A 27,228-nucleotide genomic window follows, 5' to 3' on the forward strand; every position below is an offset into this window, starting at 1 on the left:
GAGCAAAGGAAAGAGAAAAAAAAAAGTCAACCTCAGCGCGCTGGCGGTGCGGGGTCACGAACTATGACCTTTAACAGAAGAAAACCAAAACAAATATTTTATAAAATAGCAGAGAACTATAAATCTGTGATCCCCGAATCCCGGAGGTAAGTCTTCATCCCAGATTGAAAACGGTAGAAAGCTCATTGAGATACTGGATGATAAAACAGCACAGCTAATCTGCCTGGCTAGCTTGTTAGCTAGCCGTACACAGCTTCCCTCCAGCCCGACTGTGGCGGATAGGGAGCCGGGGATGGATGTGAACCACGGGGCGTTTGCAGCCACCATCTGTATCATTCTGGATACAGTTATGTGTTTGACAAACAGCAAACTATCAGTTGTAAATATGTGTCACCATTATCGACTTAACTTGAACTGACACCTGCATGCTAGAAGGAAGAATCCAGAGGGGCAGACGGCACAGATTCTGCTCTTGCTGCAACCCTCCTTGCGTTCACTTGCATTAGCCACACCAGCTAACATGAGCAAGCTAGTTGGTGCAGATGAACTCGACCCTTTTACCTTTGCCATCCCGGGGACAGGAGTGGGTTGAAAGATTGAATGTGGCAACACGTAGAAATATGACTTTATTCATAAAAACTGCATTTTTACATTTACTACCAGTCCATCAGCATGTACCCGCTAGATTGATAAGAAAAATACTATAATACATTTAATGAAGGTTCGCCACTGTTATTGGCTGGTTGCCAGATTCTCCATTTTGTTTTGATGTGTTTGGAAGGAAGTGTTGATGGACATTCTGTTTGACCAATCAGCAAACGAATCCAAGTAGCATGTTCCTCCTATCTGTCAGCGAGGCTGTAGACCTAATGCAGGGATGGATGTCACTTTTCACTGATCCTATGTTTTATAAATTTGCATTCTTTATTATGATCTCAAGTCAAGACGAGATACATACACGCCTGGTGAATGGAGGTCATTGATCGATCAACCTTGACCAAGACCTCTGTGTATGAGGAGAGGCTATCACATATCATTATGAGCAATGGGGGATAATAATAGAATATAGCACCTGCCATGGAAGATGATCAACTGTTTGGTGGTTACCACTCACAATTTACACATAGGTTTTCAATTACCTGTGTAGTTACTTTAAAAGTGGAGGGGAGATGTCCATGGTCCAGAAATTTATAATGCAACAGTTTTTGGATTGCACTCAGTTTGTACTGAGACTTCAGTGGACACTAGGTAGAACTTAAGGTTCCTGACAAATAGAACTTTTCATTTCAATTTCATAGTGTAGCCTATCGTCTGTGATCTACCAGCACCAACATTATATTCATGAAACTCTCAGGCCTCAGCATTGGCCAGGTCCTTTCTGACACTGAGGCTGATAAATGTCTTTGGCATTCCTCCAAACAGACCTCACTAATGACCTTACATCATCATGACGACCAACCTGAATCTGCTTTCTCAGCAGAAAGTGGCCTCTGAGCAGGTAGCAGAGGTGAGTGTGTAGAGAGAGGAAGAGAGTTTGGAGATGTGCAGTCAGGTGGAAGTGTGGACATGCATTCATTCATACTAGCTGCGTGGCCAGTGGATGCTGTTGTTTTTGTTGCCATAGAGACATAGGCCACTTTGAGCTTCAGTAGAGAGTTCTCACTGAGGTTACCGCACCACTCCCTTGGGCTATCTAGTTTAGCTGTCCTGTAGACAGGTCTCATCTATGTTTATGTGAATGTGTCTGTTTTTGTAGTGGAAAAGGCTATGATTTTCCCATAGACACAAGTATAAGATGGTCAAAATCTAGTTTGCATATGTTTAAGCATGTTGAAATGTGTTACAAATTGCAGGTGTCAACCTCTCCTTCAGATTCAATGATGAGTGGTTCTCCGCAGCGCTTTCAGGTCATCTCCACTGAGCCTGCTACAACACCACAGCGAATACAGGTAATTGTTGTACACTGAACATTACTTGGCTTCAGAAAAAGCGGCACTACTGCCACCTGTTGATATTGTCCTCTTACAGCATCCCAGCAATAATAATAAACAAGTTGAGTATGCATGCAGATTGGAGGAAGTTGATGTTACAACATGTGGCTTAGATCTCCATCCCCTTCTCTGTTTTTTCTTCACTCCTTTGCTGCCTCTGTATTTCTATCCCTCTCTCTCCCATCTCTTCTACCCTCAGATTGTAACTGACCAGCAGACAGGTCAGAAGATCCAGATAGTGACAGCGATGAACCCGTCCAGTGCTCCCAAGCAGCAGTTCATCCTGACCACGGCTGACGGCTCAGGGACGGGCAAGGTGATCCTGGCCTCCCCAGACAGCAACAACACTAAGCAGCTCATCTTTACCGCTGCAGACAGCCTGATGCCAGGAAGGATACAGGTACAGATTGCTCCGTAATATCACCCCAAAGCTCAGTACATAGTGTTATGATATTATAGGCATTATCCGGGTATAACACAGTGTGCCTACTCTGGGTTTCCTTATTTTATAGCTGCGGTGTTGCTGTAATTATGTTCAAACAACATAATAACCATGACACCGCCATTGTATTAAGGTGAGACACAAGATTAGTGGCCAGTGTTTGACTGTACTTTGTTTTTCAGATTGTCACAGATCCTGTGTCAATGGAGCGGTTGCTAGGACAGTCAGGGGATTTGAACCGACCGCAGCCAGTGGAGTACTGTGTGGTGTGTGGAGATAAGGCTTCAGGTACCCAAGTCTACATTTGCATACCTGGACATGCAATGCCTTTGTATGCATCTTGACTGATGCAGCTGGATACTAAAGTATTTACATAGTATTTAGACAGTATGATGCACTAAACACACACACATGCAGTGACTCACACACTTCGACTGGTTTTGTCTGTGTTTAGGTCGTCACTATGGAGCGGTCAGTTGTGAAGGATGTAAAGGCTTCTTCAAGAGGAGCGTAAGGAAGAGCCTGACCTACAGCTGCCGCAGTAAACAGGACTGCGTCATCAATAAACACCACCGCAATCGCTGCCAGTTCTGTCGACTGAGGAAATGCCTCGAGATGGGGATGAAGACTGACTGTGAGTTTGCATCCAATTTGCAACCAAGCGCTAATACCCATAGAAAAAACAGTTGCAGTCAAAAGCAAGTCAGGTTAGCGTACGTAGGCTAGCGTAACAGTAGTGACTAGGGAGTAGTGAGTGGGGAAACCATCCTTCAACCAAAGGACCCAGGTTCAAGCCCCTTGTGTCGGCAACAACGTGCTGAAGTGTCTTTGAGCAAGGCAATGCATTTCTACCAGCACCAGGCATGCTGTTCTGTAGCTGAACCTGCACTCTGGCCTTCCTATCATTATTATTATTATGATGATCACGATCAGGATAATGATTATGATTCTGATGATTATTATTATAACCAGTCAAATTAGAAAATAAATTCATAGATGCTGTTTTGTGTGTCCTCAGCTGTGCAGAGTGAGAGGAAGCCCATCGATCTGCTGCCCAGAGAGAAGCACGCCAACTGTGCTGCCTCCACCCAAAAGATCTACATTCGCAAGGACCTCAACAGTCCGCTCATCGCCACGCCAACCTTCATCTCCGACACAGAGACAGATGGCTCCAGGTTAGTGGCGTTCTGGCATATAGACAAACCTCAGAGCTGGGTTCTGTTTTTTGTCTGGTTTATTGTTTTTTTCCAGGGACCCTCAAAATGCCTTAATACTACTATTTGTTATCAGTCCAGCCTGTAGTTGATGGATGCTCTGTGTCATGTGCAGGTCCAGCCTGCTGGACCAGGGGATGCTGGTTAACATCCAGCAGCCCGTCATCCAGACCGATGGAACTTTGCTGCTGGCCACTGACTCAAAGGTACAGTTGCTACTGCCATCAGGTTTAAACTTCTGCCTGCTCTGCTCCTCTCTGTCACCTTCCCCTCCTTCTGGTAGGAGCATGATTTATCAGCAAAAAATGGTGCAAGGACTTGATGTTCTTGCATTTAGTGGCTGTTATACATGGCTGCTTTGTATTAGAGGCCCAGGAAACAAGTGGTCTGTAAAAAAGCAATAGGGCAGATTTAGTTTTAGAAATGTATTAGAATCAGTCTTCACCCAGTCATGTCCTATTTTTTAAGAAGCGTTTGTCTTGCTTTTCCAGTGCAGGCTGCTTTATTTTTCTATTATGTTCCAATGCAGGCCACTCTATTTTGTCTATTTCGTTTCTGTATTTGATCTTGTTTTTGTATTGCTTTAGTTGAGATCTAGGCAAGCGGCCTATAATCTCTCCTAATGATGGATAATAAAGTGCAAGGTTACATATGTCCTCTTCAGATGGAGTCGGGGCAGGGGGACTTGGGGACGCTAGCCAATGTGGTGACATCACTGGCAAACCTGAGTGACTCACTAAACGAGAATCTAAACAACGGTGATACCTCAGACAGCCAGCAGGAGGAGCAATCTGCCAGCGAGATAACACGGTCAGTCTGTAGTGAAATTAGGAGATGGGAGTGTGAGTTTATAAAAGGTATCAGCTCCGTTTTTAGTTTTAGTACAATAGTATTTAGTATTTGAAATGGAACTGACTTTTAAGCAGGCCTAATATTACATATTAACTAATAATAACAATAATTATTACACAGAGCAATAAGTAATAAAATGTCGCAGATGAGTTAATTAAATGTGATTAATGTGTGTATACTTGTGTGTTGCGCACAGTGCCTTTGACACCCTGGCCAAAGTCCTGAACCCACCAGAAGCAGGGCTGGGACAGTGCCTGGCAGATAAGTCCCAGTGCGTCAGTGGAGCGACCATCCAGCTGATTGGTCGAGACCAGGAGACCCCCATCATCGAAGTGGAGGGGCCACTGCTCACAGACAGCCACGTCAGCTTTAAGGTTGGTGGGGCGGCTAGTCAACTCATAGAAACTGCCAAAATAAAGGAAACACTTGAGTAATATTGTTAATTAATAATTGTGTATTGGGGAAAAAAAATACAAACAAAAACCATTACCTGCCACAAATAAAACATTTTTTACCGGCCAATATAAATAATGTACATATTTCTCAGGTTTATGTCACCCTACCCATTGTCAATGCGTTTTCATGTATAGAATCAGGTACTGTGTAAAACATTCAGTGAAGAGACAAGAGCAGCTTTAACTGTCACTGACTTATACGTTGGATCTTTTTTTTTTGTCTTGGACTTCATTTTCTTCTTTTTGGTGGCCTCAAACCTGCTATGTGTCACCACATGGGCATAACGTTAAGTTTCAACAAACGTTAGGCTATTTAGCAATCCAGGAAGGATGCTACCACTTTGTGTGTAGTCAGCGTAACAGGCAGCCAATCAGTTTGATACAGAGCCACTGTTTTGCTTTGATTTGATTGCCTCATGCTTAGAGAGAGTGTACAGTGGCCTTTAGGGACAAAGTTTGAGAACAGGCAAAGAGCAAAGACTGTATATAACTGAGGTATTAAAATGTTATTGTCTCAGAAAGTTACTGTCCAGTGTGGCAGGTGATGCTTATTGATTTATCTGCCAAAGACAAATTTTGCTACTATTTGGTGCTTGGCGGGTGTTAATTTCAGACTTTGGCGGGACACCATTGACAGGAGCCTCAGTGATGGATACTTCTCAACTTGCTAATGTTTCACAAGGAAAAGTGACTAAGGTAATGTTGACATGGATTTATGAGGGAAAGACATCATCAGCCGGTGCAACTGTGGTCAGAAGGGCGTACTCCTCGACTGTGATGTTCACTGGTTCAAGATACAAGGAAAAACAGACAAACAACTCTGAGTCAGTTGGCTCCAACTGTCAATCTAAGTTGTGAGCAAACAGCTTCATCATGAACTTCAGAGAGAGACTCTGTGGTCGGATTGTGGTGTAGAACCCCTTATTACACCTAAAAATGCAGTTTTGAGAGTGAAGTGGTGCAGAGAAAACAGGAAGTGGTCATATCCTTAGATGAGTCATCCTTCATCCTGTTCTCGACAAGTGGATGAGTACATGTGTGCTGCACACCCAAAGAAGTGCGAGGACGGGAGTGCCTGTTTACTACAGCCAGTGGTGTGGGGGTGCGTTTTCCCTGGCATGTTTCAGGTCCACTGAACCCTTAAGAAGCCAACCATGGCCATACCAGTTGCTAGATTCTGCAGTGGCACCCGAGATAGCATTTGAACTATCATCAGAACACAAAATGATGGAATTTCTTATAGAAGAGCGATGCTGTATCCCTCCAGTAGAGTTCCAGACACTTCTATGTTAAAGCATATTAAGTTCTGGTGGCTTGCTGTGTCCCAGCGCAATTAAAACACTTTATGTTGGTGTTTCCTTTATTTTGGCAGTCATCTGTAGGTAGTCATTCATCAAATAATGTTTTAGGATTTTTTTTCCTCAATATATCCTTCCCTTTGTCCTTTCTCTCTCTCCTTGCCTCTTTCCTCTAGCTGACCATGCCCAGCCCAATGCCTGAGTATCTGAATGTACACTATATCTGTGAGTCAGCATCCCGCCTCCTCTTCCTCTCCATGCACTGGGCACGCTCCATCCCCGCCTTCTCAGCTCTTGGGTAAGAATGCTTTTGGCACAAGGACACTTACATCACACCCTTCCTTAGTCAATAACACTGCAAGCTTCTCTGTGCGTGTGCAACTTTGTAAGCACTACAAGAATGGAGCGCATAATCATCTATTTATGGATCCACACTTCTGTCTTCCTCTCTGTCTGTCTGTCTCTCTCTTTCTCAGTCAGGAGGCAAACACCAGTTTGGTGCGAGCTTGCTGGAATGAGTTGTTCACTCTGGGCCTGGCTCAGTGCGCTCATGTGATGAACCTGTCAACCATCCTAGCTGCCATCATCAACCACCTTCAGAGCAGCATCCAGGATGGTATGGCCCGCAGACCTCGTCATCACTTCACAGTATGACACACATGTATAAGTAGGGGTGATGAAATGTGATTTTTGACTATTCTTGTTAGCATAACCAGCTATTATAGTATGGATTGGTCTCCTTCCATTCATTAGTTTGTTTGTCCATCACATGTGATATCTCAGACACCACAGATCGAATTTTGATGTAACTTGGGGTAATTATGCATCTCACCACTACACTCCAGCATATTCAAAATTACGCTGATTGGCCTAATGGGAGCACTGCAGTTAAAAGGCAAAACAATGTGACATATTTGTCACTGATTGACAGTGACATTTGACTGCATCTTTTGTTGGGGACCACATGTTTACTGTTGCCTAGTTCTAAGTAACTTTCCTGGTCAAGTAAAGGTTAAATAACCAAATGATTAATTCATACACTAAACTGGGCATTCTCTTCCATCTTAGACAAGATTTCAGGGGAGAGAGTGAAGCAGGTGATGGAGCATATCTGGAAGTTGCAGGAGTTCTGTAACAGCATGACGAGGGTGGAGACAGACACCTACGAATACGCCTACCTCAAGGCTATAGTGTTGTTCAGCCCAGGTGAGTCTGTTCAGAAGAGCATCTGAGCTTATGTGTTTTTAATCAAGTTAATGTTGGATATTAGAGCTGTTATAAATCAAGTTAGAGCTGCAACGATTAATCGATTAATCGATTAATCGATTAGTTGTCAACTATTAAATTAATCGCCAACTATTTTGATAATCGATTAATCGGTTTGAGTAATTTTTTAAGAAAAATAAGTCAAAATTCTCTGATTCCAGCTTCTTAAATGTGAATATTTTCTGGTTTCTTTACTCCTCTATGACAGTAAACTGAATATCTTTGGGTTGTGGACAAAACAAGACATTTGAGGACGTCATCTTGGACTTTGGGAAACACTGATCGTCATTTTTCACCATTTTCTGACATTTTATAGACCAAACAACTAATCGATTAATCGAGAAAATAATCGACAGATTAATCGACAATGAAAATAATCGTTAGTTGCAGCCCTAAATCAAGTGAAAGGCATTCCATGGAAGAGTGAAAGTGCTTTGAATGAAAGACTATGACAAAACTCCCACATGTGCATTTCAGGGAATGACTTGTGTGTGTTTCACTCACCAGACCACCCAGGCCTGGACAGCTGCAGCCAGATCGAGAAGTTCCAGGAGAAGGCCCTGATGGAGCTGCAGGACTATGTGCAGAAGACCTATCCAGATGACACCTACAGGTACATGCATATCTACCAGGCGACCAAATACCACAGTCCCCCCCCCTCTATTTTCAGCTGTGAGCCATAGCGAATCACAGGTGATCATTGTGCATCAAGATAACATAGGTGGTTTCAATCTGTTTGGTTCCCCAGGCTGACCCGTATCCTGACGCGTCTCCCGGCCCTTCGCCTCATGAATTCAAGCATCACAGAGGAGCTCTTCTTCACTGGCTTGATAGGTAACGTCTCTATAGACAGCATCATTCCCTACATCCTCAAGATGGAGACGGCTGAGTATAACAGCCAGGACTCTGACCCTACAGAATGACACCCCATCACTCCTGCACCTAGAAGAACTGTCAGACTGTAAGTCGGTCTACTTCATACACTCTCTTTGTCCCTCAAAGGGTTAACTGTTGAGCCCCAGTCCATAATCCTGCAGCGGCCCCTGGTTTTATAATGATGCATGGTGCAAAGTCATTCAGGAATCCCTAGTAGATTAAGATCATCTGGCATTAGAAAGCCAGGATGACACTTGGAATGTTTTCTGGAGGAGATACAAAGTAGTAATCTTGAGTTTCATGGCGTTGAACTTAATGAAAGAGGAGTTCCCCTGCAGCTGGTGCTCGTCTCCCTTTCTGTCTTTATAGCACTTCAAGCAAATTCCTTATATGTGAACTTTACCTTTTGGCCTAAGCCTTTCAAGTTGTTTTAGTCTTATCTAAGCTTTACCGTGCTCTCATGTTGATCACATATATCATTTAACACTAGCTTTTGTTGCTAATATCAGATAGGTGTATTAACAAGCACAGTCCTTAATCTGAAAGTCAAGTAAACAGAAATCTTACATGTGGGGCTGGAATTTAACCAATTTGAAAAGTCTCATTTTAAGACTAAAAGACCTCTTGGTACTGACTGTAAAATGTACTTTGAAGCTGTAAAGTGTCTGTTAGTGTTGGTATTATTTGCCAACATTGGTATAGTATAGACTGGTATGTTGAATTACTATGGAATGACATAGTTGTTGACAAATTGAGAATTTGGGCTTTAACAAAGGCTAAGGAAGGCTTTTCTGAATGTTATACAACAATGAATTGAAACATTGAACTTTCATGTAATGCTTTTTTATTTATCGATTTTGAAATTGACACAATCTCCTAAGGTGGAAGACGTCAATGTACAGTTACTTGCATAACGATTCTTTCTTTACTCATAAATAACAGTTGAAGAGATAACTTATAAATCAGGTACAAGAACTAACTCAGTTTAATGGCAACAAACCTCGATCCTTAATCTGTAATGTATTCAAATGGACTAGCTCTCTTTAGTATTGAGCCACCACACAGTGCATTCATAGCTCATTACAACATGACCATATTTGATTTCTATTTCATTTAATTTCAGTATTTAAATTTGAATCAGTCTCACAAATTCAGTTAAGCTAAATTGGCCAGTTAAACTGACCAAATCCCTCTTAATGGAATGGTCATGTTTTTTTGTTGTTGTTGTTTTTAATTTAATAGTATCTCAGAGATTTTATGTAGTTGGATACGATTAGGTACAATTATTTCTAGATTAGGAGATGCACATTTGTACTATTGTTATGTCGCAAATGTTGCCTGTGCAATCACCACATCACTTTTCCCTTTATGACAATCAATTGTATGCTGTTTTTCTCCAGTTTCGTTCAGTAGTGTCAGTTTCGTATCAGCCTCGTTTTTCTCAATCTGCGTTTTGTATGTGTATTTATAGCATTTTTTTTCCTCTAAGGAATCAGATGAGCTTCAAGGTTTGGGTTCAGAAATGTTACTTATGTGTAGCTATGCTACCGTTTTTGTACGCATAATGTGTTGCCATTTGTACTTTGTTAAATGCACATCAGCTTTTGTGGCGCTCCACTGCATTCATGCTGACTAAAACTTTGTGTTACATATGTTTTTAAAAACTTTAAACTTAATTTGTTGTGAACAAATTTGCTTGTCGCATACTAAGTGTACTTAAAGTACTTTTGGGCAGGTTTCCCAGATAAAAAAAAAAGAAAAGAAAAGATATTTCCTGGGAAACTAGCCTCAAGTGTATCAATGTCTTGAAGACCACATGGAAATATGCATAGGCCTACCTACACATATTATGGTTCAGCAGCAGCATCCACAGCAACATGAATGATAATAGGGATGTAAAAAAGTCAACAATGATTATGTTCTTGTGAATTAAATGTCAATTGTAATATCTGGGTTTAAAACCCATAAAGACTGTTTGTAAAGGAACTTGTGTGAATTGACCTTTGTACATGTAATTTCATTAAAATGAGTGCATGTTGTTTTTAAGCGGGGTTTTATAATCTTGTCACTGTCTGCCCTAATAAGGAGCATTATTATTATTTTTATAGTGCATTGCAGTGCATGAAGTTGCTTAAATGTATTTTATTAAATGCTGTATGAAAAATGTTGATTTAAATGTTGTGGCTTTAAAATATTAACCATGAGCAGCTGCCATATTAGAGGATATTAGACCTGAAAGAGGATTCTTTTTTTTTTGTTTTTCAGCTTTGTGGATTGAGTATCCTATGGTTAAAGTTTTATAACTGTACATGTACTTGTTTGCTCATAAAATGTATTTCTTCAAACATTGTGATTGAAAGATAAGTCAGACAGCATTCATGTTTTGGTCAAGTTTGTCACAACCCTACATTTTCTACCTCACACCAATGAAAATATAAAAAAAATAATGTATTTCACTCTGAGCTCCTGTATCAGCATTCCATTCTCTGAGGCCACAGGTGATGAAACAAATAAACAATTATTCATGCAGGAAGACGTGACTAAGTCTGTTAATGCTGAAGACGTGTAATGAGAAGACTGTGATTGGATATTAAGTTATTATTATACTGGCATGTGAGCTGAGCTGCCCAGACAAAACTTAATTAGTATTTTGGCTCAGTGGTTTATAACCTTTTTGGTTCATGACCCTTAAAATGAAGTGATGTCTTCTCACAACCCCGTCACTTCTCAGGTTGAGGCCTAGAGCCTGAAAACTATTCAGTATTTCACAAGAAAAAGCAAAAATTTGAGGAAAATCAGAAAAAAATAGACATGATAATGAATTTGTGTCGTAGAAATATGTTTTTTTTCCTATCCCATTAATCATCTCGCAACCCCCCAAAATTATCTTCCGACCGCTTGGGGGGTCCCGACCCCCAGGTTGAGATGCAGCATGGACCGCTTGAACGCAAAAAAACAACAAAAAACTACAAGTACCAGGCTGCTAGATTGACAACGACTTCAAACGTCATCAACACGGGCCTCTCGTTGTCACGGGCTGTGCGTCCAGGCACAGGCAGATTTCAGATGATATCTTGTAAATAAAGACTGTAAAAATGCCTATGAAAGGAAGGTTTCCGATCAGAAGAACCCTGGAATATCTCCAGAAAGGCGACATCATCTTTAAAAACAGAGTGAGGGTCATGACGGTGAATTACAACACGCATGGAGATCTCAGCGACGGAGCAAGGTCAGTCACGGTTTAGCTAACGGCAGCTAACGATGTAGTGCAGGATAAACCATGGAAGTATTATATAGATATAATATGTAGATAAACCCACCGACACTCAAGTCTGCCTACTTTTATGTACAGAATAGATATCCACTTTTTTAGGCTAATATAAAGGTATATGAGGTCGTTCTTCATTACTGTCAGTAAGTAGTATCATACGGAAGCTCATTGAGGACATGTATCAAATTTATTTACTGTACGCCGTTTTCCCGTGATGACGAGGTAATTGACTTGTTTCCTCGCGATATCGATATATTAATGTCATTATCTCGAGGTAACAGTCTTTTTTCCCGAGATAATGAGAACATTCTCACAGATTTACTATTCTAGATAAAGTCAGGCAAATGGGCATATTAAACCATGACGATAACCATTCCTAATGTGTGCACCTCTCCCTGATCTTTGCAGAAAGTTTGTATTCTTCAATATTCCTCAAATCCAGTACAAAAACCCATGGGTCCAAGTAGTAATGTTCAAGAACATGACGCCTTCACCGTTCCTGAAGTTCTACCTGGGTGCGTAGCCCCGTCCTGCTGTTTGGCCTGTGTTGGATTAGAAAATGCTGTAGTGGGATCTACTGGGCTCATCTCTTCTCTCTTTTACTCTCCCTTTCTCTCTTGCAGATGAAGGGGAGCAGGTGCTCGTGGATGTGGAAGGGAAGGACCACAAACAAATTTCACAGCATGTTAAGAAGATTCTAGGCAAGACAGAGTAAGACAACCTCATTTACTGATAACTGTGTCGTGACCATATGTCTGTGATGGCTGTTGCAAGATCCATCTATGTGAATGATTATGAATGGCCTTAGGCATGTCATGAAAGCAACTTAAAGTGTTATCTTTAATTTAGATATACTAGTTGAAGAATCCCATGTTAGCTGATCACACTAAAGTAATGGCAACCTCACCAGTGCATTGGACATTTTCATCTCTAGTTCACGTTTTGTATACTTACTGGATGAGCTGTTAATTTTTTTGTTGTTGTTTTTACCCCCCTCTGCTCACAGAGACGTGTTACAGGCAGAGGCTCTAGCCAAGATGGAAGCCTCCAACCCTGCCAACTTTGGTCCAAAGAAGTACTGTGTGAAGGAGTGTATCTGTGAGGTGGAGGGCCAGGTGCCGTGTCCTGGCACCATGCCGCTGCCCAAAGAGATGACTGGCAAATACCGCACCCAGATGGCCGCTTCACAGGACTGAGAGGCTGTCGAGAAGAGCAGACCGTGGCTGATTCAATGGACTATATTATGACAGTCTGACATTATGTGTTTGATTTTGTACATTCTGGCACATCGCTTTCTGTCTGTTCTATTTGTAAATAGTGTTAACTAAATGGTCCCCATAATGCTGCATGAAGATGGTGGCCTCCTGGACTGAGGCCATTCAGATGCCCCAAGCCACCCTAAAGTGCAATGAGCACCACTAAACTAGCAGCAGATGATGTTGATGTTTGGGTAGTTAGTAACTGTGGGCTAGGTTTGGATAAAATAACATCAAACCATGTTTTTGCCCCTTGTCTGGCCTGGTGCAGAATCCTTGATTTGAGTCAAGGTGTGATGTCTTTGATACAATGTCAATGTTGTACTGAATATTGCAATTGCAACATTCAAATAAAAAAAGGTTTTTAACTTACCGTATGTGGCTATAGTAACTAGCTTACTGTTTCGCTCCATACTAACACTAGGGAAATTTAAATTGTAAATAATTGCAACCAGAATATTCTAATCATCATCAACTTCAGATAAGACACAAACAAATAGGTTAATCAAATTGGTAAACTCAGTGAGAAATACGATCACACATTTTACTGTAGACAACTTTTTTTATTAGTGCTGAGATGGAATCTTCTAAAGCTGATAAATTGCCTGATGAAGGTCTGAGTGTCCAAAATATGTTATAATTTTGCAATAAAATGAGTTTTTAATGCAGAGAAGGTTGCACCTAATCGCTTCCCAACGTAACAAAGTGACCTGCTAACATATTAAAAAGCTACTCAAGTTATTCACATTTGCCACAATACATCATTTAGAGTTTGAGTTGTTTTGCTTAAACATGTTCTGCTGACAACATAGATTAGTGGTGTGTGATCAACAGCCAACACAAAATACTGCCTGGTCTACGGAGAGAAATAGGGACGTTCTGAATGAAAGAAAGCACTATTGCATTCAGATTCATATAAAGACTTAGCAGCACTGTGCGTTATAATACTTGCTGGTACTGTATTGATTTAGTGTTAATATATTTCTAAATTTTGCTGTGACCTAAGAGGTTGGTGGATCAAGTTAAAAGATGGGGATTATTTTTGTATATACTACAGTGAATTCTTGTGTCTTATTTACTGTCTTCATGTTGCCTATAATGTGCTGAGTGACCTGGTTAAATCAGCTTTACAACAGTACTGTAAATGGACTTATTAGTTGAAACTATTGAATGGATAGCATGCTTTACATTCGGGTCAAGACTTGGCAGATAGCATCGAAAAAGAGTAGTGTGTTCAGAGTTCACAGCCTTTATCAGTATGTCCACATTTGTAAAAACCAAGAATGAAGGAAGACAAGCCTGGCCACAGGCTCCATAGAAAGACCAGCATCAAATAGCATTTCACAGAGATACCATGAACACATGAATCATGCAACCTTACTCAAAGCTAGGCTAATGCATTTATCCTGTGCTTAGTTGGATCAATAGTACCACTGTAAACAGAACAAGAGCACAACCTGTAGGATTTTGAAAACATTTTGGTTCACTTGGCTCACTGTGGCATTTACCATGCACTTTCTCTTGAATAGAGGTCCAACATGCAACCAGGCCAAGGCCGCCCATGACAGAGGAGACACACACAAAATGATACATGAACCAAACCCGTTGGTGATGATTTCAACTAAAACATGCAATAGGACAGAGAGTGAAACCTGTGGGTTAACAAGTGTTAATTTGTATTCAGTTTGTAAAAATGGTGACAACTTTCACTGACAGAAATTAACAGCTGTTAGACCAAACTGTTACTAATGAACACACTTCACGACTTATGAGTTACTGTTATAATTATGCAATCCTGTCATGGATTTTGCATTGTAGATGGTGTACCTTTAACTAGGTGTATGATTAAAGATAAAAAACATTTCCTTGTGATCTCACCATCATAAAGATCCTGTCTGTGTCTGACGGTCACATAACCAGGAGCAATGACCTGTTCCTGTGTACACTGTGCCTTGTGCTTTTCCCATACAAATCTATTAAAACAAAGGGTCATTGGCTCTTTAACAACACTTGCAAGTGGTGTGAGTGACTGAATTAGTAATTTAAGTATGTGATAAAATATTATGTAACACGATGAATTTCATGGCCAGTATCCTCAAAGTGCTAGGCTGCCCAATCATGGAACATATCCCAATAGTATGTAAGGATAATTCAATTTGTTTCTCATTTAATTACCGGATGGTTATTTGGCCTGAGAATAGTTAATGGCCCAATTTTAACTGTCATGCATGGTTTGGTTCTTTGGTATTAGTCAGATGAACAGCAGCAAAACTTTAGTAAACACTAATAAATTGTTGTAGGTGCAAATAGCAAGATGTCTCTAATATTGGTGAAATTAACTTAATTTAGCACAAAACAAAGCACTGCTGTTGATTTAAGATTATTTGAGCTGGGATTTTGAAACTTCAGTTGCCACAACTCACTCCCATTTGTTTGGTCTTACTCATGGATACATTTTGCCATTTTTATAGCAATTGAAAGAGCCAAAGCATGCATTCCAATTTCACCAAGACCACAGACTACACTCAACTCAAAGAATCATCTGACAGGCCCATGAAAATAAAACAGAAATCATCTTTTAGGTTGCATTCTTCCCTTATCTTCGTTTGCACCATAGACTGTGGTTTGCACTGATAAAACAGGGTTAACAGCATCAGTAGAAGCAACAGTTGCCAACATGCCCTCTACGAATTAAATGTTACTTGCAGTGCTTGCAAATGAAGGGAGTCACTTCAGACTAGTGAGATCGAGTACATACTTGGTTTTAGGACTAGCCTAATCCTTCTGCGGTGCAGCTGACCTCACCCAAACCAAAATCATTGGGCTCATTAGTCATGTACAGTGAGCTAGCCTTGTAGAGCTGGATGGACAACCTTGTAAGTAGCAGGTGATCAGGGGGATTATGAGGGAAGGTGTCAGTGTGTTTTTTTCTTCTGTTCCTGCAGGGTGTGCTGTAGCTCTCTCAGGTTCTCTGACAGCAGCTCCACCTCATCCAGACGGCCGTTGAGCTTGGCGTCAAAGATGTAGGCCCTAATGTTGTCAATCTGCTGCAGCAGCAGTTCCTCCTCTATCATGTCAACATCAGGCAAAGCCTCATCATCATCCGCCCCATCGAAGGGGTTGGTCGAGACTCCTGGGGAATTCCCAGAGGCCTCCATGAAAGGGTTGCCTGCGTCACTATCGTCCTCCTCCTCAAAAGGGTTGCTAGGTACGGTCCCAGCCTGCCCTTCCTCCTCGCCATCCTCTTCCTCCTCAAAGGGGTTGTACTCCTTCTTCCCATTGGTCACATCTTTGTGCTCCTTCTGGATCTCCTCAAAGAAGGGATTGGACGGATCCTCCTCAACGGGGGTAGTCTCCTCTTCGTCAAAGGGATTAAGGGAGGCGCTGTTCTGTCCTTCACTACCAGGGGGGGTTACATGCCCCCCTAAGCTCCTCAACCTGGGGGGCGACTCTTCCTGGCCTGTAAGAGCAGGGAAAGCCCTTAAAGATGGCGGGCTCCTCTCGGCTTTAGGGGTCAGGTCCTCTGCTGCCTCATCTTCCTCTTCATCCGGAAAACCCGCTGCCTGGCTGAAATCCAGAGAGCTCTCCCAGGTGAAGGAAGGCTGGCTGGAGCCTAAAGCTGGAGCCCTTTGTTCCCTCTCCTCCCTTTCCCGGGCCTCCAGGCGATGGAGCTCCTCCTGCTGCAAGCTCTCCTCCTCAGCCAGCTTCTGAGAGAGAGCGATGGCCAGGCTGGTCTGCTGCTGGTCGTACTCGTCCTGTAGTTGACTCAAGTTCTCCTCCAGCATGGCCACCTCGTCCGCCCGCTGGGCTTCCCGTGCCTGACGTAGGAATGACTGGATGTTGTTTATCTGCTGCAGCAGGGGGTCTTCCAGTTCGCTGCGTGTGTGGAGGGAGTCTGAGGAGGGCAGCCAACCAGCAGCTTTGGTCATGCGGGGCGCTCTAGGGGCCTGGGGCAGCTCTCCATTGGTACTGGCAGCTGGACGGTTCTTCTCAGACTCCTGCCTCCTCTTCAGGGCCTCCTGTGAAGCCTGTTGAGCAGGGGAGAATACAAAGTGTACACATTTGGTAACTTGTTTGGTCAGTGAACAGTAAACAGAACAGTATGTGTACACCTTCTTACCAGTCGCTCTTGCTGGAGTCTCTTCTCTTGTTCCTGTTTCCGCTTTTCTTTCAGCTCCTCATACTTCTCCTTAGTGGGTAAAGACATCAGACCTAACAGCTTCTCCTAACAGAGGGAGGACAACAGGCAGAAAGGGTGGATTCAGGGAGAGGAAGAATTGAGGGAGAGAGGGATATTGGAAATTATTAATGATAGACAGAGACAATTGGATGGATTTGTCTTTTTTGGTGATATAAGACACTGTCATTGGTTTTTCCACCTCATTCAGATGCTGAGCATTATCTGAATCAGGTCTCACCTGGACAAAGAGTGTGGCTGTGTAGCGGACCATCCTCTGTAGCTGGAGGGTCTTTGGATGCGGTGGTGGATCCTCTTTCGCTCCCAGCGTTAAAATCCTCTTACTGACAAGAATAAACAGAACTCAATTGATCTCTGTAAAAACGTAATATTTGACAAATATGACAAAAGAATGCTGTTCAAACTTGAAACACTTGGTTACGCCAGGCATCTACCTTAGTGCATCGATTAGTTCGTAGTATTTCTGTACTTCCAATCTCAGTCCACCAGCAGTGTCAAGATTGTATGTGATTTCTCCGGCACTATGAAAGTGTAGAGCCATGACAGTAATCAATAAAACACTCCCACATCAAAGAATATCTCTCCAATATCATTAATGCTTAGTAAATTTTGACTGCTAATTAATTGGGCTTACTTGAGAGATTCAGCCATTCGGATATACTCTGGAGCCTTCTCATCCACCTTGTCCATGCACAGCCTCAGCCTCTGACAGGAAGACGACATATGAGCCAGTGAATGGCAGGAAACCACAACAGAAAAAGATCAAATGACAGGAAGGATACAACAGTGTAAACTCAAGAAGACTTGATTTAATTTTGGAATGAAAGAACTGTGCTACTATGGGGAACAGAAGGATAAGGCAGACTGTAAACAATGTAATGGCCCTTTTCAGTTCTGACAGGTGATGGTTTTGGTTACCAACCTCGTAAAGTTTGACTATGTCAGGCATGTGGTCTTTCTCCTCCAACTTCTGCTGCCTCTTCAGCAGTGTGTCCATGCAGTGGTGACAGCAGCGAATTTTCTCGTCGTCCTTCTCCTCCAGCATGGAGGTTACGCTGCTCAGGCTGCTGATGCTGCCTCTCCTGGAGCCCATCCCGCTGCTGGCAGCCCCTGCTGGGGGGGACTGGGACTGGCCGGGGCTCCCAGGTACACACAGGGCCTCCCGTGTCCCACTAGTTAGCTTATCTGGGAACAGCCAGAGACAAAAGGCAAACATTTCATATAATGTTTGGATTAATATGACAGAAAGTTTACTTGACCTGGACCAGACTCTTGATGATTTCCTGTATTTTGCTAGGGTTTTGTTCATACTCACAAGCCAAAGGCAAGGGGACAAATTCCATGCACTTCCTACACATGATGGATCCACAGAGACGGCAGTGGTGCCGCCTGTTCCGAATGTTGAACTTGTTCCCACAGTCAGGACAGAACGGGACATCTGAGTCACTCACCCATGACACGACAGATTTCTCTATGGCTATAAAGGGGGATGAGCGTTCATTTATTTGTAATATCAAATTAATAATATTTACATATAGTAAAAGAATCTGAATTTCAATTAAAACATGTGGACAAACCTCTGATTTTGGCGGCATCGGAGTTGGTCCTGTCAAAAGACGTCAGCTGAAAAGACAGTTTTCATGGTGAATCAGTTGGCACTGTTAAGCTTGTCTTAAATCTAATTTCCATAGCAGTAGAAAGAAAATCACGGTTTAAATGAGTTGTGATTAGCTGTTACAACCACACCTTTTCCAGTCTGATGATGAGCTTGTTGACCTCAATGACATAGTGATCTATCCTGGCTGCCCGGTGTTTTTTGAAAAAGTCCAGGTGACTTCTGGTTGCTCCTACAAAGACAAAGAGAAACGTAACCATCAGTCTAATACACTGGAGAGATGCACTTTGCTGCTAAATGCCCCCCTAAATATTTATATATTTTCACAAATTTTAGAGTCTGGCTTTCCAGTCTCACCCAGCTCCTGAGGCTCCCACATGTATGGGTCAACTCCGCCGTAGTAGAAAGACTCATAACTGCCAGTATCAGGTCTGTCTTCTCCATCCCTCTTCAGCAGCTTGTCTTTGGCCTTCTTAGCCTTCTGAACCAAACCTATGCACAAAGAAATTGGGAAAGAAAATGAACTCCAAGTAGGGAAAGAAGAAAGCATATGACATGTACCTACACACAGGAGCTGATGTAACAGTCCCTAGTGCTATTTCAGGCGGGCTCCAGTGGAGAAAACTGGCTTCAATGTTAGGAGAGAGGGTGAGAGTGGATATGCCAAGTTACAGATGTTTCACTGAATTAGGCCCAACTCAACAATAAGTTCTGGCAACCCAGATCCAAACCTCATCTAATCTGCTTTTAACACTAATCCAACCTGTACTCATTTACATTACGTTTCCCTGACACTTAACCTAGTCCACAACAACTCACCCAATAATTTCCGACCTCATCATCGATCTCAACAATAGGCTAATAGGCTAATTAGATGGCTGACCCCTCTGGCTTGAAACAACACAGCTCAGAAACCACTTTGTACAACTTTGTACCAACAATCAGAGGCTAATGGGATCGCTGACCTCCTCGTTTGAAACTCTGAACTCGTTCCGTAGTTCAGAAACTGAATTGTGTCAGCAAACAGTAAGCTTATCTATATAAAACAACTACCTATACCAGGAGCTGAGGATGATGTATGACTACCCTATTCTACTGCCACTGCTATGCCATTATATGATTCATAAACTCCTGTCCAAGTCACTAGATGGATTTCCATACTTAGGACCCCAACTGGTGTGCTTTCTTTTCAGCCAGAGCCACTGGCAGCTCTTTTAGTCTGCTTCACAAGCTGCCTTTGTGGCCATAGCCCTGACAATGAATCCCTAGTAAACTGTGGCAGATGTGGCTATACCAATCTTCCACAGGTGGTACGCTGGCTTTCCAGCCTCGCTGTTCAGCCTCAGCTGCTAGCTCAGTGTATTTAAACTTCTCTCTTTCATTTGTCTTTCCTACTGCTTCTTCCAATGGAAAAGCAAACTCTATAAAGCAAACAGTCAACTGAGTTCTGGACCAGGTCGAGCTGGTGCTGGCAATCTCTGGTGGGACTATAAATTGTTTGCCTATGTCTGCAGGCTAGGCTTTCCCAATGCCTAGCCTGCCCTAGTTCTCTAACTCGTGCCTACGTAAGTAGCACATGCAGGCACAATAATAATAATTTCCTTACTTGTTCACCTTCACATACAAAGGCAATGTGATGCATAGGGTTCTCTCTCTCTCTCTCTCTTTGGGTAAAGGATTAATTGCTGTTCATTTTGCCTCTGACAAGGACTTCAAAACTTTACTATGCCACCAAGTGCATTAACTTTGCATCCTGACAGGATATGTCTAAGCAATGCTGTTTCACAAAAAACATGTGAGGTCCTTACCTCACCACTGGTTGAGGTTTTGGGGTGATGACAGCACATCATATGTTGCTCCGGTAATGAATATTCCACCATATTTCAAAGCTCTTTCCAACTAAGCTTGTTCCTCTCCACATTTCATCCTTTTCCCATTTCATTCATTGTCCCTACTTAGCTTAACATATTTGGCCCAGTAACACCTTCCTCTTTTCTAAGATTGTTGCTTTGTTCTATGCAGGTTTGCCTGTGCTAAGATCAATGCCTCCAAGACTCTGCTGCACTTGCACTACAATGTCCCTATGTCTAAATATCGACTGTGCTCAGGGAGCTTACTTGAGTTTTTAGAAAGGAGGTCTGCACTCACAAAGATGCTCAGGGCTCAAAACTTTCTCAAGACATTTATTAATGGCATCGGGGAGCCTAAGCACTGATGTTTCAGAGCGTAGCCTTCTTCAGTGTGCTGGGGTCTACTTCAGTTCTTGCAACTTTACTTTTGTACATTTGAATCCCTCGGTTAGGATAAATAGAAGAAGTACCACAGGGACTCCCTTCTAATACAGTGCGAAGACAGTGTGGGACTCCTAGCCATTTCCTACCTTAAGTTAATCATTCCCTCAAACTTATCCACTTTCCTTATGGGTATCATATACACTGTCAAAGGCCATGTCAGCGAGGACACCATAACTTTAGCTTGCCTGGTAATATTGAGCTCCCTAGGCATTGTTGGTTGTAATTGTTCTCGTTATATAAGAGGAACAGATGCTGGTGGAACATGATGAGCATCAAATGACACCAACTGTAAACAGAGTGTATGAGTGGGCGAGACTCACTTTTGAGCTGTCCTCTAACATGGCGGTCATCCCCAGAGTGCTCCTCTTCATAGTGGTCTTGGAGTTGATAGAATGACTGCAGGTCCTTCAGGCACAGAGGGCAAAGAAAGCCCTCCTTCACTTCCCCTGTGCCCTCAAAGGGGGGTGGATAGCTAGAGGCCATGACAGGTGAGGCTGTGGAGTAGGACTGGAGAGAAAAGATGCAAGGTGGCAGGATCCCGCTTCATTCCACATGCCACTGGGTGTGCAAGCCACCCCATGTCAGCTCCATCGCACCTGAGAAAAGCCTGGTGATTAGCACAAAAAACAAAGCAGAAGTGAAGATTTAGACTAAACACATTCCTAACCAATCCATAATGAGGGAAGAACATTTTGACTAGGTTTCCCCAAAATCCAACCCATATTGGAACATGTACTCCATTTGGATATGAATTTCAAACACTTCTGGTCATTTATGCCTACCTAAATATGCATAATTTAACACAAAGCTAGAATAGCTAGCTTCATTTTTATCAGTTTAAAACACACACATAATGGCATGTGACAGTTTGCTAAATACTTGAGGACAAGTAAACTGAACATTTTCTAAAAACCTTCTCTAAAAATATTATTCAGTAGGCTTACAGTAGCATTGACCTAATTGTTTCTGCTATGAATGGTAGACTATATGACAGTCATACTGAATTACAGAAGATGTTGCGAAACTACAAGATATTCTGAATCCCCGGGCATTGAATGTAAGTAAATGTAAAATATATTCGGTTTATTACACCATATATAGTGTCACATATTACGTAATGTTGCTTTCATTTATGAGTAAGGCAGGCTCATATGCACACACCCTCTGGTCCGTTTCTAGAAAGTTGCATGTTAGAAACTGAGCTATGGAGTTGCATAAACCATGCAAATTCAACATTTCACTGTGGCCGTCAGCAAATCGTGGCATCACTGACTTATACACGTTTTCTTGAATCACATGAAAATGAAATCAGACGTTAGCATTACATGTAAAGCGAGCTCTGTAAAAGTTCAGTTCAACATAAGCACAATATAAGCACAATTTACTGGGGCAGCTGTCCACATAACCGGGGAAATAAACTAGATAGCTAACATTAGATGATTATTGTACTAGCATTTACTATAGCTACAAGCGACCAAAGTTCATTATATGGTGAAATGTACATATTAACTATCCATTTGCTATCCAATTATGTTGCTAACTTACCGTTACACTGAACAGACACAATGTAGCTAGAATGCTAGCTGCAAGGCTCGCTAGCTTTGGCTATCGTTTCTGCAATCTTGTAGCTTAAAATCACGGAGATAAATATAACTTCACAGACTAAAACAAATATCTGAGAACCAATCAACCCGAGGGATCATCTATACTTACAAATTTAGTCAACAGTAACTGTGTTGCTGACAGTTTGGATTCTCTTGACAGGTCGAAATACCCAGCTGCAGCACAGCAGCCCTGCCTAGTCAGGTGATTAGCATACGGTCGGTATGGCACGGGAGAAGGGACAAATGGCACGAAACAATTGACGCGAGAGTTGTAAAAAAGGATGTAGCCCCATCAGTTATTTCAACATTTTAGCACGTTCAGTAACTTTTCTGGTTGTTTGATGTTGTTGTTGCTGTTGTTGTGTTAGTGTTGTCCTTGTGTAGTATGTACGGTATGTAGGTTAATCGCTGCTTGAAAAATGCCAGCCAAGTGATGACGTTTTGTATAGTAGCCTACAATTTCTTTGCACTGTAACTGAGTCATTTGTGCCGGTGTTATGCCGAATTCTGCATGCCTGCCGGGAAAGGCATGCACCTCGCGGAAGCCGCTGTCCCAGTCGAATTACACTATTAGTTTAATACATCCATGTTACAAGCCAACGAAAGGGGAAACTATCTCACTTTTTAACGATCTGTGAGGAGAATTGCTCTTTTATAATATTAACTACCTCGGCAGGTCTGCATTTCTACCTGCCGGGAGGTGCATCCCCCTCTTATCGCCGTTGTGAGGGTCACCTGCATGAAATGCACTCTGTCAACCAAAAATAGCCCAAAATGTGTGCTGTAAAAAGGATTTGATTCTAGGGTCACCAGAATCAAAGTTATAGGGGGGATGCATTATTCGGCAGGTAGAAATGCATACCTGCCGAGGTAGCCTAATTAACATTATAAAAGAGCAATGTGTAAAATGTGAGATAGTTTCCCCTTTCGTTGGCTTGTAATAGTGTAATATGACTGAGACAGCGGCTTCCGCGAGGTGCATGCCTTTCCCGGCAGGCATGCAGAATTCGGCATTACACCTGGAAAAGTTTGGTAATATTGTAATGCAATGTCAAGGAAAGTAGGCTATATATTGGCAAATGAAACTCATTGTAGTTAGTTGTAGTATGCGTAATTACACCTCATTAGCCTACAGAAAACGGTGATGGATTTAGGCATCAAGTATGTGGCCCAGCATGTGTGTGTGTGTGTGTGTGTGTGTGTGTGTGCGTGTGTGTGTGTGTGTGTGTGAGTGTGTGTGTGTGTGTGTGTGTGTGGCGACGGAGTGAGAAGAGACTGTTTTAATATGCTAATAGTTGCACATACCTATTTACATTTTCGAGAGTTTTTTTTAATTTTGTATGATAAATTTAAAAACACAGCACGAAAGCCATAAACAAGCGATGTCTCTCGTGTAAGAGATTGCCTTTAAACAACCCTTGCCCACACAACATTACGCAATTGTAGTGTAGCCTATCTCCTTTTGACCCTCAGGCATTTCAGATAAAATAGAGACCAGGCATGATGTTATAGGCTGCTGGCTCTGTGTTGCCCTTTTTGGACGTCTAAACTCTACTTTCACAGTGAGTTGTGCTTTCACTGACATTTCCCTCTGAGGTCCTTCTTCACTGGAATGAGCTTTATAAAGTTACCTGTGCAACTTACGTTTTCAGCTCTGAAGTTCCAGGTCCAGTCAAAATGGACCGACAAGCACTGACTCACTGGGCCTTGTGTGCTGTAGTTGAAAGTTGTGTGGGTCCCCTGGTGTGTGTGTGTGTGTGTGTGTGTGTGTGTGTGTGTGTGTGTGTGTGCGTGTGTGTGTGCGTGTGTGTTACAGTTGAAGATTGGACCAAGTCCCTATCTTAACTCGTGTGCTTGATGGACAATTTGCATATTGATCAAGCCTGTGGGCAACAGCTCCCCAGACAGTGATGGAATGAGCCTAATTAAGCTGAAGAGAGAGTAGGGTACCTGACACACACTGCCTGTTATTGACTGGCATTAATTACTGGAGATGGGGCTATGGCAGGGTAATTGCTTTGCTGGACTGGACACTTAGGCCTAGTTGGGTGTGTTTATTGAATCAACAGTTTAATAGGCTTTTACATTGCATGAAAGCTATATTGTCTTGCGTATATGCATTCACTCTCTGCAACGAATGTGATGTGCAGGCCATAAATCTTTACCAATGCATTTTATTGTACAACAAAATTATTGGTGATAGGCTTTAAGGCAAAGGTAACATACAATTTACAACAGTGGGTTAAATAAACTTGGAATCCATGCAATAATGTTTGTGTAGAAAAATAATCAATGGCACACTTTATTTGCTGTGGTATTAACTATTTTTTTACATACGTAGAAAATAAATTATCAAACAAAAAAATAAACCATTAAATCTAAATGAATTTCGTATCTATGACTATGAACAACCACTTAAGAGTGTGAATATGAGCTCAATGTGTTTTTCCCGTTTGGACATACTGGCAAGCGTCTGCAGCCTCACAGAGGCTACACCGCCAAAGCCAATATGGCAAATGCTTTCATCCTTGGTCTTAGATGACAGCCTGTGTCACTAAATAACAACGCATAATAATGATATAGATTCGACACAGGCGACACTCTCTTATGAATAGGTTATTTCTAATGACTTTAATCCAAATGGGCGCCTCTGCTTTCAAGTTTAGTGCACAATTACGCACAAGCTCTCCAAAGAAACAAACAGCAGACAATGTTGAACATGTTTTGCGAGGCGATCGAAAATGTCTGCCAAAGAAAAATACTGTGGCACAAAAGGTGTAATAATGTAAACTGATTAACTTTTTAAAATAATTCATCATGGTCAATTAATTTACACATTTATTTGTTTACATTACAGCAGTAGATACACCAGACCTTTTAATTGCCCTACTCTTCTTGCACCAAATCCTCCTCGGGTGCCGACCTTTTACCCGGGTGTTGTCTCTTCTCCTCAGCGTGACTCTTAATGTTGTCTAAAAAGTCGAGCAACAGGCTGGTGTTGCTGCAGCTCGTAGGGTCCAATACATCACATGGACTGTTTGTGCCTAAATCCGGACTCGAGTTATCCCAAAAGCGTTTTCCGGGGTGTTGACGCTTTTCCAACTCTTGCAGGTCTCCATCCCCATCCGCATCCCCGTCCTCATCCTCAGACTCAGGGTGGCGCTTACCTGGGTGCTGGCGTTTGCTGTGCAGCACCAGGTAGCGCTTGCCTGGGTGCTGTCGTTTCGAAAGTTCACCTAGGAGCATGATGGGGTTTTCAGAAATCGGTCCCATCATCGAGCGCTTTCCCGGGTGCTGCCTTTTCTGGAGCTCCATGAACGAGTCCATTTCATCTTCGCGTTTGCCCGGGTGCTGTCTCTTTTCAACATCCACGTAGTCTTCATCCTCGTCCTCTTCTCTCCGCCCCGGATGCTGCCGCTTCTCCAAGTCCTCGCTGTATCTCTTACCGGGATGCTGTCGTTTTGTTACCCACTCTGGCTGAGCGGAAAATCCCTCTGGAGAATGGAACGGAGTATACTTAGATTACAACTAATACTTTACATACTTTAAATGTCCCTGCACCGTAAAAATGTCTTTCCCCATTTTTCACAACTGCCATGCGTAAATTACGCACAGCCTACCAATTGAGTGTACTTGGTCATTTAAATTTCAAACAGCATTGCAAATTGGAAGAAATGTCTTTGCTACTTTTGTGTTATTTAAACATTACTTCATTTGTAATTATCTATCTGGAAAATATCTAAAGCTAGGCATGAAGCGCACTGGGATCTCACAGAATTGTTAAGCTTGAAGCCTCTTTTCAAAGCAGTGTGTTGTCACTTCAGTTAAAGACTGTTTAATGCTAAAAGACAAATACAAGTCATCAGATTATAGTAGTAGGAAATATAATTTTAAAGAACAATAAATTCCATTCTAATTTAATGAATACGCATTTGTTCATGCATTGAATGTCACAATTTTGCATACATGCTAGAACGTATGTTTCCTATTTAGTTCGGAAAGAATGCCGCGTAATTGCGCTGGTGTTGCCTGAAAAATGACCCAAATCATATCTTTTACGCACCATTTCTGCCATCGTCATCCTTTATCTTTTTGAGAATGGACCGTAGCAAGAGACTCTCTGCTCTCTGTAGTATGATGTCGTCTATGGTCCTCCGGTCCCCCGTCTCATCCTGTCCTCCAGACACCGCTAAGTTGCAGACCGTGAGAGAAGCCAAGATGATCAGACACGTCGACTTCATGGTAATTTAGTTGGTCCTGTGTTGAGGAAATAAATGATGGTCGATGGGAAACATATGACATAAGATGAAGTGAAATTGATAGGCAAACATAGACTGCACTGCAAAAATATCCATCTGAACAAGTCTTTTAATGTAATATTGAGACATGAAGTCTTATTTTTCTTCAATCATGTCATTTTCGTGATACTAGTAGAGAGATCTCCCTTATTCTTCCCTGTTTCTAGTTCTAGAAAATTCCTGAAATAAATGAAACTGCATTGGAAACAACTGAAATGATCTCACCCCGATGGCAGAATCTTTCACTTGTTTTAAAGAAAGAAAGGGTTTTAAGACTGAATATGAGACTCAATGATTT

At 42.2% G+C, this 27,228-nt stretch overlaps 4 protein-coding genes across 6 annotated transcripts; 2 read left to right on the top strand and 2 right to left on the bottom strand.

Annotated features, from left to right (window-relative positions):
* Positions 1 to 19: 19 nt before the first annotated feature.
* Positions 20 to 10,904, top strand: nr2c2 (nuclear receptor subfamily 2, group C, member 2). 2 transcript variants are annotated; one of them, XM_071924558.2, is made up of 14 exons: positions 20 to 146; positions 1,854 to 1,949; positions 2,191 to 2,391; positions 2,616 to 2,721; positions 2,888 to 3,067; positions 3,452 to 3,608; positions 3,763 to 3,853; positions 4,312 to 4,457; positions 4,696 to 4,873; positions 6,429 to 6,550; positions 6,729 to 6,868; positions 7,321 to 7,458; positions 8,026 to 8,131; positions 8,267 to 10,904. In XM_071924558.2, the coding sequence occupies exons 2-14, from the start codon at positions 1,878 to 1,880 to the stop codon at positions 8,439 to 8,441; spliced, it is 1,812 nt and encodes a 603-aa protein (XP_071780659.1). In that variant the 5' UTR covers positions 20 to 146; positions 1,854 to 1,877; the 3' UTR covers positions 8,442 to 10,904. The 2 variants fall into 2 exon arrangements, with proteins under 2 accessions (XP_071780659.1, XP_071780661.1); XM_071924560.2 differs by having other exon boundaries at positions 1,899 to 1,949.
* A 508-nt stretch (positions 10,905 to 11,412) lies between these two features.
* On the top strand, positions 11,413 to 13,294 carry mrps25 (mitochondrial ribosomal protein S25). Its single transcript, XM_071924577.2, has 4 exons — positions 11,413 to 11,623; positions 12,074 to 12,180; positions 12,289 to 12,376; positions 12,672 to 13,294. Exons 1-4 carry the CDS (start codon positions 11,490 to 11,492, stop codon positions 12,859 to 12,861), a joined length of 519 nt encoding a protein of 172 aa, XP_071780678.1. The 5' UTR covers positions 11,413 to 11,489; the 3' UTR covers positions 12,862 to 13,294.
* Positions 13,295 to 13,413: 119 nt separating this feature from the next.
* Positions 13,414 to 22,845, bottom strand: rbsn (rabenosyn, RAB effector). 2 transcript variants are annotated; one of them, XM_071924575.2, is made up of 12 exons: positions 22,742 to 22,845; positions 21,349 to 21,635; positions 19,092 to 19,226; positions 18,866 to 18,966; positions 18,697 to 18,742; positions 18,435 to 18,596; positions 18,042 to 18,304; positions 17,754 to 17,824; positions 17,554 to 17,640; positions 17,340 to 17,442; positions 17,042 to 17,146; positions 13,414 to 16,949 (listed from the first exon to the last, which is right to left on the bottom strand). In XM_071924575.2, the coding sequence occupies exons 2-12, from the start codon at positions 21,509 to 21,511 to the stop codon at positions 15,837 to 15,839; spliced, it is 2,349 nt and encodes a 782-aa protein (XP_071780676.1). In that variant the 5' UTR covers positions 21,512 to 21,635; positions 22,742 to 22,845; the 3' UTR covers positions 13,414 to 15,836. The 2 variants fall into 2 exon arrangements, with proteins under 2 accessions (XP_071780676.1, XP_078144436.1); XM_078288310.1 differs by lacking the exon at positions 22,742 to 22,845 and adding an exon at positions 22,574 to 22,638.
* A 2,673-nt stretch (positions 22,846 to 25,518) lies between these two features.
* On the bottom strand, positions 25,519 to 26,873 carry trh (thyrotropin-releasing hormone). The gene is made up of 2 exons (XM_071924609.1): positions 26,696 to 26,873; positions 25,519 to 26,126 (listed from the first exon to the last, which is right to left on the bottom strand). Exons 1-2 carry the CDS (start codon positions 26,871 to 26,873, stop codon positions 25,519 to 25,521), a joined length of 786 nt encoding a protein of 261 aa, XP_071780710.1.
* Between the last annotated feature and the right edge of the window lie 355 nt (positions 26,874 to 27,228).

Source organism: Centroberyx gerrardi, chromosome 14 (assembly GCF_048128805.1).
Source record: "Centroberyx gerrardi isolate f3 chromosome 14, fCenGer3.hap1.cur.20231027, whole genome shotgun sequence".
Classification (NCBI taxonomy): domain Eukaryota; kingdom Metazoa; phylum Chordata; class Actinopteri; order Beryciformes; family Berycidae; genus Centroberyx; species Centroberyx gerrardi.